Source organism: Rhincodon typus, chromosome 1 (genome assembly GCF_021869965.1).
Source record: "Rhincodon typus isolate 14 chromosome 1, sRhiTyp1.1, whole genome shotgun sequence".
Taxonomy (NCBI): Eukaryota; Metazoa; Chordata; class Chondrichthyes; order Orectolobiformes; family Rhincodontidae; genus Rhincodon; species Rhincodon typus.
The window spans coordinates 1,896,395-1,910,804 of NC_063332.1; the positions used below are offsets into that span (position 1 = coordinate 1,896,395).

The 14,410-nt window shown below is 45.1% G+C and overlaps 1 protein-coding gene across 1 annotated transcript in view; it reads left to right on the forward strand.

Annotated features, from left to right (window-relative positions):
- LOC125483690 (disintegrin and metalloproteinase domain-containing protein 12-like) overlaps window positions 1-14,410 on the forward strand; it is a 191,229-nt gene that overhangs the window by 108,740 nt on the left and 68,079 nt on the right. Inside the window, exon 12 of the mRNA XM_048599959.1 lies at window positions 9,786-9,963. Coding sequence (XP_048455916.1) covers window positions 9,786-9,963 — 178 coding nt within the window. The remainder of the gene's footprint in view (window positions 1-9,785; window positions 9,964-14,410) is intronic.

A 14,410-nucleotide genomic window follows, 5' to 3' on the forward strand; every position in this document is an offset into this window, starting at 1 on the left:
CAGGAGCGGTGAGAGCGAGAACCAGGGGGCTGCCGAAAAGGTAAGTTTCCCTTTTAAATACTTACCTCATGGAATCAGTGGCCTCCATTTTTGCAGCAGCAGCAGGAGCGGTGAGAGCGAGAACCAGGGGGCTGCCGAAAAGGTAAGTTCTTCATTTCGGCAGCGGAGCTGAGTGGGAGCAGTTGAATTGCGCTCTGGGAAGGTGAGTGAACTGATATATTTGTCCACATGGACAAGGAGAACTACCATTTCAACTGGGACAACACCCTCATCTCAATCCACACGGACAAGGAGAACTACCATTTCAACTGGGACAACACCCTCATCTCAATCCACATGGACAAGGAGAACTACCATTTCAACTGGGACAACACCCTCATCTCAATCCACATGGACAAGGAGAACCACTATTTCGACTGGGACAACACCAAAATCCTGGGACAAGCTAGGCAGAGACAGGCACGAGAATTCCTAGAAGCCTGGCACTCCACGAAGCCTGCTATTAATAAACATATTGAACTTGACTCCATATACATTCCACTACGAAGGAAAACCAGAAGTGAGGCAATCCATCTCAACGGACTCCAGAGTTTAAAAACCAGGCGGGAAAACACACTGACGCATCATCGGAGGCTGCAGTGAGGATGTTACCCAGCATGGTAATGAAACGTCTGTGGAACAAGAAACCAGCTCAGCGAGCCAACCAACCTCAACATCCACAACCCGAGCTACAGATCTACTCCAAAACCTTAAAGTCAACCCAGTTCATCACTCAATATGGATTACACATGGAGATCTAGTCAGATCAAATTTCCAATTTCCTGTCCAAAAGTATTAAGGAAATTATGATAGCAAGGGAATGCGTAGTTCAAATCTTCAGTATACTCCCTGTAGACACAGGGAGCTTTAGAAAGGTACCATTAACAACTTACTTAGGAAGGCGTTTCCATAAATACCCCAATCGTCAAAGTTGGAAAATCCCACCACATTAGTGAAAAAAAACTGAAGTAACTACCTTCAGGCAAAAGTGTTAACAGAATGAGCGATCTTGGCATCTTCTAGATATTGCCAACTTCACAGATACCAGTATTCAGTGAATTCAGTTCACTCCATGTGATACCAAGCAATGGCTGGAAGCATTTGATAATGCAAAGGGTACGGGTCCTGACAACATTCAGGCAATAGTATTGCCGCTCCAAGAGCCAAGCTGTTACAGTACAGTGACAATACTGGCATCTACCCGACAATGTGGAACATTGCTCAGGTATGTCCTGTACACAAAATGCTGGACAGATTTAACCCGACCAATTCCCATTCCATGAGTCTGCTCTCGATCATCAGTAAAGTAATGGTATTGAGCAACACTGGCTCAGCATTAACTCTCACGCAGGCTCTCATTTTCAGTCCATAAAACCAGAAGACAATAACGTGTAGGAGCAGAAGCAGGTTATTCAACTGCATCATGGGTGATCGATCATCCTCAATTCCACTTTCTGTCTTTTTCTCATAACCCCTAATTCATTTACTGATTAAAAACCTGTCTCTTTCAATCTTGAATATACTTCATTACACGACCTCAACAGCCCTCTGTGGTAAGGAATTCCACAGATTCACTACCTTCTAAGAAATTCCTCCACATTTCTGTCTTCAGTGGGCGACCCTTTATTATGAGATGATTCTCATGAATCTTGTATATTTCAGTAAGGTTACCTTTCATTCCTCTATATTCCAATGATTACAGGCTCAATCTACTTAAAACCTCCTGATAAGACAGTCCATCCATACCTTGGATCAGCCTAGTGAACCTTCTCTGGATTGTCTCCAATGCCATTATATCTTTACTTAGATAAGGAACCCAAAACTGTTCACAGCATTCCAGCTATGGGCTGACTAGTCCCTTGTACCCTCAGACCAATTCCTGGGATGGCAGAACAGATAAGAGAGACTGGACAGGTTACAAATGTATTCCATGGAGATTAGAAGAAAGAGCAGGGATCTTATAGCAGCCTATCAAATTCTAACAGGTTTAAACAGGGTAAGTATGTTCCCAATGATCGGACAGTCCAGTATCAAGGGCTACAGTCTAATGATAGAGGGTCAACCATTTAGAATGAAATGAGGAAAAATTTGTTCACCCAGAGAGTGGTGAGCATGTGGAATTCACTACCATAGAAACAGGCTGAGGCCAAAAGATTGATTTTTTTTAAGTTAGATGTGGTTTTTCAGACTAAAGGGATCAAAGGGTCTGGGGAGAAAGGATGAATAGGTTACTGAGTTGGATATTAAACAAAAGGTGACCGGACCCAAAACATTAACGCTGATTTCTCTCCACAGACCCGCTGAGTTTTTCCAGGAATTTCTGTTTTTGTTACTGAGTTGGATAATCAGCAATGATCATATTGAACAATGGAGCAGGCTCGATGGCAGCTAAATGGCCTACTCCTACTCCTATTTCAATGTTAGCAGAAGTCCTGCCTGTGCCCCATTCCATCCAGCAGGAGCTCTAGGTCCCAGCCCACACAGCAGGCACTGATTTCCCTCTGTCTGTTTGCCACAACCGGGGCCAATGTCAGGAACCGTGCAAGGCAGCTCCAGATTGACTGGGCTTGTCCAAGTACACATTGACGTTTTAAATATGGCACAATCACCAAGGATGTTTGTTAATTCTGGAATCTCTCATGAGTTCTGATCTTTTATAACTGAAGTGTTCAATCCCTGGGACCATTTTTGTAATCTATTTCTGTACTCTCCAATGTGCTCACATGAACTAGACTGTATTAGATCCTGAGATGGGTTGGGGTAGGTGCACAGAGCAGTGAGTATAAAAACTTTACAGCCATGGATTCGGGCTCATTTACCTGGGAGTCACCTCGCCAGTGAAGCGAAGTGTAACATCCTTGACAAGACCATCACTTTTTTTTGCTATTTTTCTCGTTTTTGGTTTGGAACTATGAGCTGAAGCTGAAACTTTGAACTTTGATCATCAGTTTGATTTTTTTTTGAAAAAACGGATGGAGAAACAAACTGTTGTCCATTTTGATGATAGGAGCTCCCTGGAAAGATAATTGCAGGTTAGTTATTATTCTAAGAACACTGGCACCAGGATGTTGTTATGCTCAAGGAGTGGCAACTGGTTGGATATTGCTTTGGCCAATCAAGAGGAGACTGGTGTTTGCCAGCCAAACACAGAGAATGTAGAAAAAGAGTGAGAAACCATAGATTGAATTGGTATTGACTGTGTTATACTGTGCGCCAGATAGAACAAAGAACTAAGAAAATTACAGTACAGGAACAGACCCTTCAGTCCTCCAAGCCTGCACCAACATGCTGCCCATCACAACTAAAACCCCCTACCCTTCCAGGGACCGTATTCCCATCCTCTTCTTGTATTTGTCAAGACGCCCTTTAAAAGTCACTATAGTATCTGCTTCCACTAACTCCCCCGGCAGCGAGTTCCAGGCACCCACCACCCTCTGTGTAAAAAACTTGCCTCGTACATCACCTTTAAACCTTGCCCCTTGCACCTTAAACCCAAGGCCCCTGGTAACTGACTCTTCCACCCCAGGAAAAAGCTTCTGACTGTCCACTTTGTACATGCCCTTTATAATCTTGTAGACCTCTATCAGGTCACCCCTCAACCTCCAAAACTCCACTGAGAACAACACAAGTTTCTTCAACCTCTCCTCATAGTTAATGCCCTCCATACCAGGCTTTTCTGTAAATCTTTTCTGTACCTTCTCCAAAGCCACCACATCCTTCTGGTAGTGTGGCGACCGGAATTGAACGCAATATTCCAAATGCGGCCCAACTAAGGTTCTATAAAGCTGCAACATTACCTGCCGATTTTTAAACTCAGTGCCCCAGCCGATGAAGGCAAGCATGCTGTATGCCTTGTTGACTACCGTTTCCACCTGCGTTGCCACTTTCAGTGACCTGTGTACCTGTACACCCAGATCCCTCTGCCTATCAGTACTTTTAAGGGTTCTGCCATTTACTGTATATTTTCCATCTGGTTGAGACCTTCCAAAATGTATTACCTCACATTTTTCCGGATTAAACTCCATCTGCCATCTCACTGCCCAAGTCACCAACCGATCCATATCCAGCTGTATCCTTTGAAGGTTCTCATCACTATCCGCAATTTCACCAACCTTTGTGTCAGCGGCAAACTTACTAATCAGACCAGTTACATTCTCCTCTAAATCATTTATATATATTACAAATAGCAAAGGTCCCAACACTGATCCCTGAGGAACCAACTAGTCACAGCCCTCCATTCAGAAACGCTCCCTTCCACTGCTGCCCTCTGTCTTCTTTGAGCGAGCCAGTTTTTTATCCGTCTTGCAAGCTCACCTCTGACCCCATGTGACTTTACCTTCATATAAACCTGCCATGAGGGATGGTGTCAAAGGCCTTACAGAAGTCCATGTGTTCGGAAGCTGCTGATCTGGGAAGTTGTGTTTGAGTTTTACTCTCATTTGTTTTCCATTCAGTTAAAGAATTGTTGAATGTTCTGAGAAAAAATGTGAATATTCCTTGGAGCCTGCTGGAAGCATGTTTGCATTGACTGGTGGCTTTGGAATCCAAGCAAGATACAATCTCATGGGCCTGTAATACAATGCATCATTTAAAAAATTTCATAAAAGTGTGGCACTTATCATTCAAATAGCTTTTGAGGTGGCCAGTTACAACTCATTTTCTTTTTCAATTTATTCTTTAATTGTCCTTGTCTGTCTGTCTGTTATGTGTGAGGAGGGGCTTTATGGTCAAAGAAGATTGGGCTTAAATCATAACATTAACTAGATCATTGTTGTTTAACTTTTTCTACTGAAGTTACATTATTAATAATACATTGTTGAGTTTTGTTTAAGTTTTAAACTTCTGATGGCTGTTATTCTTAAAGCCTGGTAGGAACATTTGGGCAATTTGGAGGGTGTGTATGATTCTGAGAGGCATGGAGAGGATGGCTAGAAAGCAGCTTTTGTTTTTTTAGAATCACTACAGTCTGGAAACAGGCCCTTTGGCCCAACAATTCCACACCGACACTCAGAGCATCCCACCAAGACCCATCCCCCTAATCTACACATCCCTAAACACTACAGGCAACTTACCATGACCAATCCACCTAACCTGCACATCTTTGGACTGTGGGAGGAAACCGGAGCACCCGGAGGAAACCCACGCAGACACGGGGAGAATGTGCAAACTCCATACAGACAGTTGCCCAAGGGTGGAATCGAACCTGGATCCCTGGCTCTGTGAGGTAGCAGTGCTAACCACTGAGCCACCATGCCACCCATAACTTCTAATGGCTGTTATTCTTAAAGCCTGGTGGGAACATTTGGGCAATTTGGAGGGTCATTCAATGTTTTAATGTTTTTCTATGGAGCAGAGAAAGCTGAGTGTGGAACCTGATAGGGTTGTGTATGAGTCTGAGAGGCATGGAGAGAATGGATAGAAAGCAGCTGTTCCCCTTTAGTTGAACGGTCAGCAACAAGGAGGCATAATCCTGTGAAATACAGGAAGTTGGAGGGAATTTAAGGAAAAAAATTTCCCCACAGGGTAGTGAGGATCTGGATTGCACTGCATTCAGTACATTCAGTCAATAGTTAAGGTTGGAAACATCTTTTGGTGGGTAAAACAGTAGATGAAAAATGGGAACAATTCTAAAAGGAGATGAATAGGGTGCAAAACAGAGGGTGGTGGTGGAGGTAACAAGGTGTAGAGCTGGATGAACACAGCAGGCCAAGCAGCATCAGAGGAGCAGGAAAGCTGACATTTCGGGCCTAGACCCTTCTTCAGAAATAGGTGGTGGAGGGTTGCTTTTCAGACTAGAAGCCATGAGGATCGGTGCTGGGTCCACTGCTTTTTGTCATTTATATAAATGATTTGGATGTGAACAGAGGAGGTATGGTTAGTAATTTTGCAGATGACACCAATATTGGTGGTGAAGCGGACAGCCAAGACGGTTACCTCAGAGTATGACGAGACCTTGATCAGATGGGCCAGTGGGCTGATGAGTGGCAGTCTGAGTTTAGCTTAGATAAATGTGAGGTGCTGCATTTTGGAAAGACAGATCAGGGTAAGGCTTACACACTTAATGGTGAGGTCCTGGGGTGTGTTGCTGAACAAAGAGACCTTGGATTGCAGGTTCACAGTTCCTTGAAAGTAGAGTCACAGGTAGATGGGACAGTGAAGAAGGAGGTTGGTATGCTTGCTGTTATTGGTCAGTGCATTGAGTATGGGAGGTCATGCTGTGGCTGTATAGGACATTGGTTAGGACAGTTCTGGTCTCCCTGCAATAGGCAGGATGTTGTGAAACTTGAAAGGGTTCAGAAAAGATTTACAAGGATGTTTCCAGGTTTGGAAGATTTGAGCTATAGGGAGAGGCTGAATAGGCTGGGGCTATTTTCCCTGGAGCATCGGAGGCTGAGGGTTGACCTTATCGAAGTTTATAAAATCATGAGTGGCATAGACAGGGTGATTAGTCAAGGTCTTTTCCTTGGGATGCGGGAGTCCAAAAGTAATGGGCATAGGTTTAAGGTGAGACGGAAAAGATTTACAAGGGATTTAAGGGGTAACTTTTTCATGCAGAGGATGATGCATACATGGAATGAGCTACCAGAGGAAGTGGTGGAAGCTGGTACAATTACAACATTTAAAAGACATTTGGATGAGTAGATGAATAGGAAGGTTTAGAGGGATATAGGCCAAATGCTGGCAAATGGCACTAGATTAATTTAGGATATCTGGTTGGCATGGATGAGTTGGACTGAAGGGTCCGTTTCCATGCTGTACATCTCTATGACTCTACGACTCTAATCTAGGTACATATCCATGAGAAATAAATAGAGTATCCAAAGCTACAGTAACCTGGATGACTAAGGATATCGACGAGAAAATAAGGAAGAAAAAGGACAAATATGATGCACATCAGAATAATAACAGCAATAGAAATCAGAAAGAGTATCCTGAATGCAGGAGAGATGCTAAGACTGGATTTTTTTTACTCATTAATGGGATGAGGGCATCACTGGCCAGGCAGCATTTATTGCCCATCCCTAATTGCCCAGAGGGCAGTTCAGAGTCAACACATTACTGTGGGTCTGGAGTAACATGTCGGCCAGACCAGGTAAGAATGGCAGGGTCCTTCCCTAAGGGCATTAGTGAACCAGATAAGTTTTTCCTGACAATTGATTCACGGTCATCATTAGACTCTTAATTCCAGATATTTTATTGAATTCAAATTCCACGATCTACCATGGCAGGATTTGAACCTGGGACCCCAGAATGTTATCTGGGTGTCTGGATTAACAGTCCAGCAATAACATAGGCCACCGCCTCCCCCAATAAGGAAGGTTAAGAGGATGCATAAGAAAAGGATAGCAGGCTGCACTAAAACAAATAGTACAGTGTTCTTCAAACATAGAAATAGTAAAAAAAGAAGTGCTCCCATAAGGAACAAGCAAGGTAAGTTGGTCACTGAAGCAAAGTGTATCACAGAGGTACTAAATAAATACTTTGCTTCTGTCTTTACCAAATTAGAAGATGGTGACTAAAATCCAATTTAAAAAAAAAACCGTGCATGCTGTAAATCAGAAACAAAAACAGAAATTTGCTGGAAAAGCTCAACAGGTCTGGCAGCATTTGTGAAGAGAAATCAGAGTTAACATTTCAGATCGAGTTACCCTTCCTCAGAACTTCCTCAGTTCTGGCAGTACACCAAGTAGACTAGTCGCCAAGCCTGGATGTGATGCATCCTCGATTGCTGAGACAGGTAAAAGAGCAAATTATGGAGCAGTTGACAGAAATGTTCCTGGCCTCTCTGAACACAGGATTAGTCCTGGGGAACTGGAGGATTGCAAATGTGACACCAATGTTTAACAAAGGGGTAAAGGATAACCCGAGAACTACAGACCTGTCAGCTCGATGTCAATATTAGGGAAAATTGGTGGAGGCCATAATAGGGTATATGTTAAATATACACTTAGGAAAAAAATAAGTTAATATCAGACAGTCCACATGGCTTTATCAATAGCAGGTAAAATCTGACAAATTTAATTAAGTTCTTTGATGAGGTGACACAGGCAGTGGATGAGGTTGGTGCTGTGGATATTGTACATTTGGACTTTCAGAAAGCCACATGGCAGGTTGGTTAGCAAATTAGAAATGTTTGGGATTGATGGGTCCTTGGCAGCATGGATTCAAAGTTGGCAAAAAGATAGGAAATAGAGACCTGGTATAGATTGGCATTTCTCAGATTGGAGGAGAGTTGAAAGTAGCGTCGCCCATAGATCGGTGTTGGGACCCTTGCTTTTTCTGATTTATATAAACGATTTGGAGATGGATGTTGATGGCAAAATCTCTAAATTTGCAGATGATACCAAGCTAGGGAGAATCGTGAATTGTGAGGATGATGCTGAGCGACTTCAGAAGGATATTGACAAGTTGGCCAAATGGGCAGACACTTGCCAGATGAATTTCAATGCAGAGAAATGTGAGGTAATGAATTTTGGTAGAAGAAACACAGAGAGACAATACAGATTCCGTGGTATAACTTTGAGGGGAGTACAGAGCAGAGGGACCTCCGAGTTCACATAAATGATTCTCTGAAGGTGGCCAGGCAAATTGTAACAGTTGTTGCGAAGGCTTATAAGATCCTCAGGTTTATAAATAGAGGCATAGAACATCAAAACAAGGAACTGATGCTATACCTCTACCAAACATCAGTCAGATCACGTTTGGAGTTCTGTGCTCATTTCTGGGCATCTTACTTAAGGAAGGATGTTAAAGCCCTGGAGAGAGTTCAAAGGAGATTTACTAGAATGAAGGCTTTTAGATGCTCGGTAAAATGAGAGAAATCAGGCTTATTCTCCTTGAAGCAGAGAATATTAAAAAGTGACCTTATTAATGTGCTCAAAATTACAAACAATTTTGACAGGATAAGGAAGGATGCCCTCATCCCCTGAATGAATAAAGAAAAAAAAATTCTGTTTCTCCTAGCCATTATGTCAGTAACCAGGTGGTCTCAATTTCAAGACCGTCACTAAGACTGCTAGGAGTGAGACGAGGAGAAACTTCTTTACTCAGGACAGTTGTTAGGATTTGGAATGCACTGCCTGGGTGAGTAATGGAGGTGAATTCCATGGGAGGTTTCAAAAGAGAGCTGGATATAAATTTGGAAGTGATGAAGCTGGAGGGCTATTGCGATAGGGCTGGAGTGTGGGACTAGCTGGGTAGCTCTTTCAGGTGTCAGTACAGCCACAGTGAGTTGAATGGCCTCCTTCTGTCCTGTAAAGTTCTATGATTCTAATTTTAGATTAAAATCCCCACATTGTTATCTCCATACCATTCAAACAATCTCTGCATTTAGAACCTTCCTCCCATGTGCTTTTATTAGGGCATTTGTACATTTGAATTTTTGCTGATGCATATCTGTTTTTGGTTTAGAACGCATTGTTGTTGCTTCTTTCTTTCCTTCTTGTTAGACTATATCTAGATTGTACCAGAATTGTTCTCCCTTCAAGAGACACCTTTCATTGTTTGTGCACTATTTTGTAGATATTTTTCCCCAGTGTTTCATCAAATTTTTGAAAGCCTAATGCATGGAATGATGCCATTCAGCCTCTCTGCAGTGACCACACTGGCTCTTGGCAAGAGAAGCTAAACTGGTGCTTTTTCCCCACCTTATTCCCTGTATCCCCACATTGTTGTTTTCTCAGTTTTCTCTGCACTTCCATTTTCTTTTGACTGTCTTTGACACTTTTGTGCATTTTTATCTTCAGTTCAGTTTTGCCAACAGCCTTCAGCAGTTGCAGCCAACAGGACTTGGTGAGCAGCATCAGCCGTGGTGTTGGGATCTGTCTGTACAATGTGCCGAGTCTCAGCCAACTGGTTGCTGCCTATGAATGTGGCAACTTACTCTTAGAAAAAGGCGAGGACTGTGACTGCGGCAAACCTGAGGTAAGGAGGAGGCAGAACAGAGTGGTGACCAGGCTTCATAGCCTGGTTTACAAAACACCATTTATCCTGTGGTTTAGAGGCTTCGTGTAAACGTAGAATTGGTTCCAAGAATTCCAAGAATTGTGACAAGAACCCATTGGCTTACTTCTGACCAGAGATTGCTCCGAACAGCAACCCACCCAGACCCATCCCTCCAACTTATCCCTATAACTTTGTATTTCTCATGGTTAATCCACTTAATTTATACATCTTCGGACTGTAGGAGGAAATGGAGCGCCTGAAGAAAACACATGCAGATATTGGGAGAATGTGCAGGCTCCACACAGACAGTCACCTGTGGGCAGAATCAAACCTGGATCCCTGGTGCTGTGAGGCAGTAATACTAGCAATACTAGCCTCTGAGCTACCATGTCGCCGTAATCTGAGATTCACAGAATACTGACAGGCCTGGATAGAGTGGACATGGAGAAGATATTTCCACTAGTAGGAGAGACTAGGACTTGAGGACACAGCCTCCGAGTGAAGAGACGATTCTTTGGAACTGAGATAAGGAGGAATTTCTTCAGCCAGAGGGTGGTGACTCTATGGAACTCATTGTCGCAGAGGGCTGTGGAGGTCAAGTTGTTGAATGTACTTAAGATAGAGATGTATAGGTTCTTGATTGGTAAGGGGATCAATGGTTATGGGAGCAGGCAGGAGAGTGGGTTTGAGAACATATCAGCACGATTGAATGACAGAGCAGACTCAATGAGCCAAATGGCTTCATTCTGCTCCTATATCTTATGTTGTTATGGTGATATCTGCACTGGTATTATTCTAGCATGCCATGGATCACATTTCAAGTGGATTGGAAGGAGTCTCATGTTACCCCATTGACATTATAGTCACTGAAGAAACAAAAAGTCTGCTCAGCAGGGTATGACAATTCTGGCCTGGAATGAGAAAAGACAGAAGTAAATATTTTATGAACAAAAATAAATTTCCTGGAAAAGCTCAGCAGGTCTGCAGCATCTGTGAAGGAAAAAACAAAGTTAACGTTTCGGGTCCGGTGACCCTTCCTTAGAACAGGAGGAAAGTTCTGAGGAAGGGTCATCAGACCCGAAACGTTAACTCTGTTTTCTCCTTCACAGATACTGCCAGACCTGCTGAGCTTTTCCAGCAACTTTGTTTTTGTTCCTGATTTACAGCATCCGCAGAGTGCTTTCGGTTTTTATTAGTAAATGTTTTATGTCTTCCATCAAATACATAGGTCATGCCATAATGTTCAAAAACTACATTTGTCCCCTTCAAATATAAAAGCCGTAACTGAGGGATCAGTGCTTAAAAATGTCAAGCAACATTAACTATTTGTGGAGATAGCAAGAACTGCAGATGCTGGACTCAGAGATAACAGTGTGGAGCTGGAGGAACACAAGCAGGCCAGGCAGCATCAGAGAAGCAGGAAAGTTGATGTTTCGGGTCGGGACCTTTCTTCAGAAATGGGGAGGGGGACGGGAGCTGGGAAATAATTAGAGAGGAGGGATGGGGATGAGGAAGGTAGGTGGGATGGTGATAGGTTAGTGCAGGTAGGGAGTGGTGGGGATTGGTCAGTGAGATGGGTGGGGCAGATAGGTGGGAGAAAGGATGGACAGGTTGTGTCAGGTAAAGGAGGCAGGGTTGAGAGAGAGGCTTGGACATTGGATGAAGCCAGGGGTGGGGAGATTTTAAAACTGGTGAATTCCATGTTCAGGACATCGGGCTGTAGGCTCCGGAAGCGGAATATGAGTTGCTGCTCTTCCAGTTTGTGGATGGAGTCATTGTGGCACTGCAGGAGACCCAGGATGGACATGTCACCCAGGGAAGTGGGAGACCATTTGAACTCCCCCTCCCACTCCCTGGGTGACATGTCCATCCTGGGCCTCCTCCGGTGTCACAATGACACCATCTGCAAACGGAAGGAGCAATACCACATGTTCCACATTGGGACCCTACAGCCTGATGACCGAAACATGGAATTCACCAGTTTTAAAATCTCCCCACCCGCAGCCTCATCTCATGTCCAAGCCTCCCTCTCATTCCCGCCTCCTTGACCTGACACAACCCGTCCATCTTCTCTCCCACCTATCCTCCCTACCCATCTCACTGACCAATCCCCACCACTCCCTACCTGCACTAACCTATCACCAGCCCACCTACCCATCCAGATGCCTTTTAAATGTTGTAATTGTACCAGACTCCAACAATTCCTCTGGCAGCTCATTCCATATACGAACCACCCTCTGTTTGAAAAAGTTGCCTATTAGGTCCCTTTTAAATCTTTCCCCTCTCACCTTAAACCTATGCCCTCTCGTTTTGGACTTTGCTAACTTGGGGAAAAGACCTTGGACATTCACTTTATCCATGCCCCTCATGATGTTATACACTTCTATTATCTGCTGACTGTCGTATATATGATTGTAAATATTGTGAATATTTTCCTTGCAGGAACCTTTGATGTAAAGGGGAGGAATGTTGGTGTATTTATGTAAGGATAGTGGACTGTCACCTTAAGAGACTGATCATGTGGCAGTTTGATGATATCATTGGCTGTCTCAGGCAGAAAACAGCTTAGACGAACCTTGTTTCAGAGATAGTAGGAACTGCAGATGCTGGAGAATCCGAGATAACAAGGTGTAGAGCTGGATGAACACAGCAGGCCAAGCAGCATCTGAGGAGCAGAAAGGCTGATGTTTCGGGCCGAGACCCTTCATCAGAAATGGGGGAGGGGAAGGGGGTTCTAAAATAAATAGGGAGAGAGGGGGAGGCGGATAGAAGATGGATAGAGGAGAAAATAGGTGGAGAGGAAACAGACAGGTCAAAGAGGCGGGGATGGATCCAGTAAAGGTGAGTGTAGGTGGGGAGTTAGGGAGGGGATAGGTCAGTCCAGGGAGGACGGACAGGTCAAGGGGGCGGGATGAGGTTAGTAGGTAGGAGATGGGGGTGGGGCTTGAGGTGGGAGGAGGGGATAGGTGGGAGGAAGAACAGGTTAGCGAGGTGGGGACAAGCTGGGCTGGTTTTGGGATGCGGTAGAGGGAGGGGAGATTTTGAAGCTTGTGAAATCCACATTGATACCATTGGGTTGCAGGGTTCCCAAGTGGAATATGAATTGCTGTTCCTGCAACCTTCGGGTGGCATCGTTGTGGCACTGCAGGAGGCCCAGGATGGACATGTCGTCTGAGGAATGGGAGGGGGAGTTGAAATAGTTCGCGACTGGGAGGTGCAGTTGTTTAGTGCGAACCGAGCGTAGGTGTTCTGCAAAGCAGTCCCCAAGCCTCCGCTTGGTTTCCCCGATGTAGAGGAGGCCACAACGGGTACAGCGGATGCAGTATACCACATTGGCAGATGCGCAGATGAACATCTGCTTGATGTGGTAGGTCTTCTTGGGGCCTGGGATGGGGGTGAGGGAGGAGGTATGGGGGCAGGTGTAGTACTTCCTGCGGTTGCAGGGAAAAGTGCCGGGTGTGGTGGGGTTGGAGGGGAGTGTGGAACGGACAAGGGAGTCCCGGAGAGAGTGGTCCCTCCGGAAAGCAGATAATGGTGGGGAGGGAACAATGTCTTTGGTGGTGGGGTCAGATTGCAGATGGCGGTAGTGTCGGAGGATGATGCGTTGGATCCGGAGGTTGGTGGGGTGGTACGTGAGGACGAGGGGGATTCTGTTTTGGTTGTTATTGCGGGGAGGGGGTGTGAGGGATGAGTTGCGGGAGACACGGTCGAGGGCGTTCTTGACCACTGAGGGGGGGATGTTGCAGTCCTTGAAAAACGAGGACATCTGAGATGTATGGGAGTGGAATGCCTCATCCTGGGAGCAGATTTGGCAGAGGCAAAGGAATTGGGAATAGGGGATGGCATTTTTGCAGGAAGGTGGGTGGGAGGTGGTGTATTCTAGATAGCTGTGGGAGTCGGTGGGCTTGAAATGGATATCGGTTTCCAGGTGGTTGCCAGAGATGAAAACAGAGAGGTCTAGGAAGGAGAGAGAGGTATCAGAGATGGTCCAGGTGAACTTAAGGTTGGGGTGGAAGGTGTTGGTGAAGTGGATGAACTGTTCGAACTCCTCGTGGGAGCACGAGGCGGCGCCGATACAGTCGTCAATGTAACGGAGGAAGAGGTGGGGTTTAGGGCCAGTGTAGGTACGGAAGAGGATTGTTCCATGTAACCTACAAAGAGGCAGGCATAGCTTGGGCCCACGCGCGTACCCATGGCCACCCCCTTTGTCTGTAGGAAGTAGGAGGAATTGAAAGAGAAGTTGTTGAGGGTGAGGACGAGTTCGGCTAAGCGGATGAGGCTGTCAGTGGAGGGGGACTGGTCAGGCCTGCGGGACAGGAAGAAGCAGAGGGCCTTTAGGCCATCTGCATGGGGAATGCAGGTGTAGAGGGACTGGACGTCCACGGTCAAGATGAGGTGTTGGGGACCGGGGAATTGGAAGTTTTGG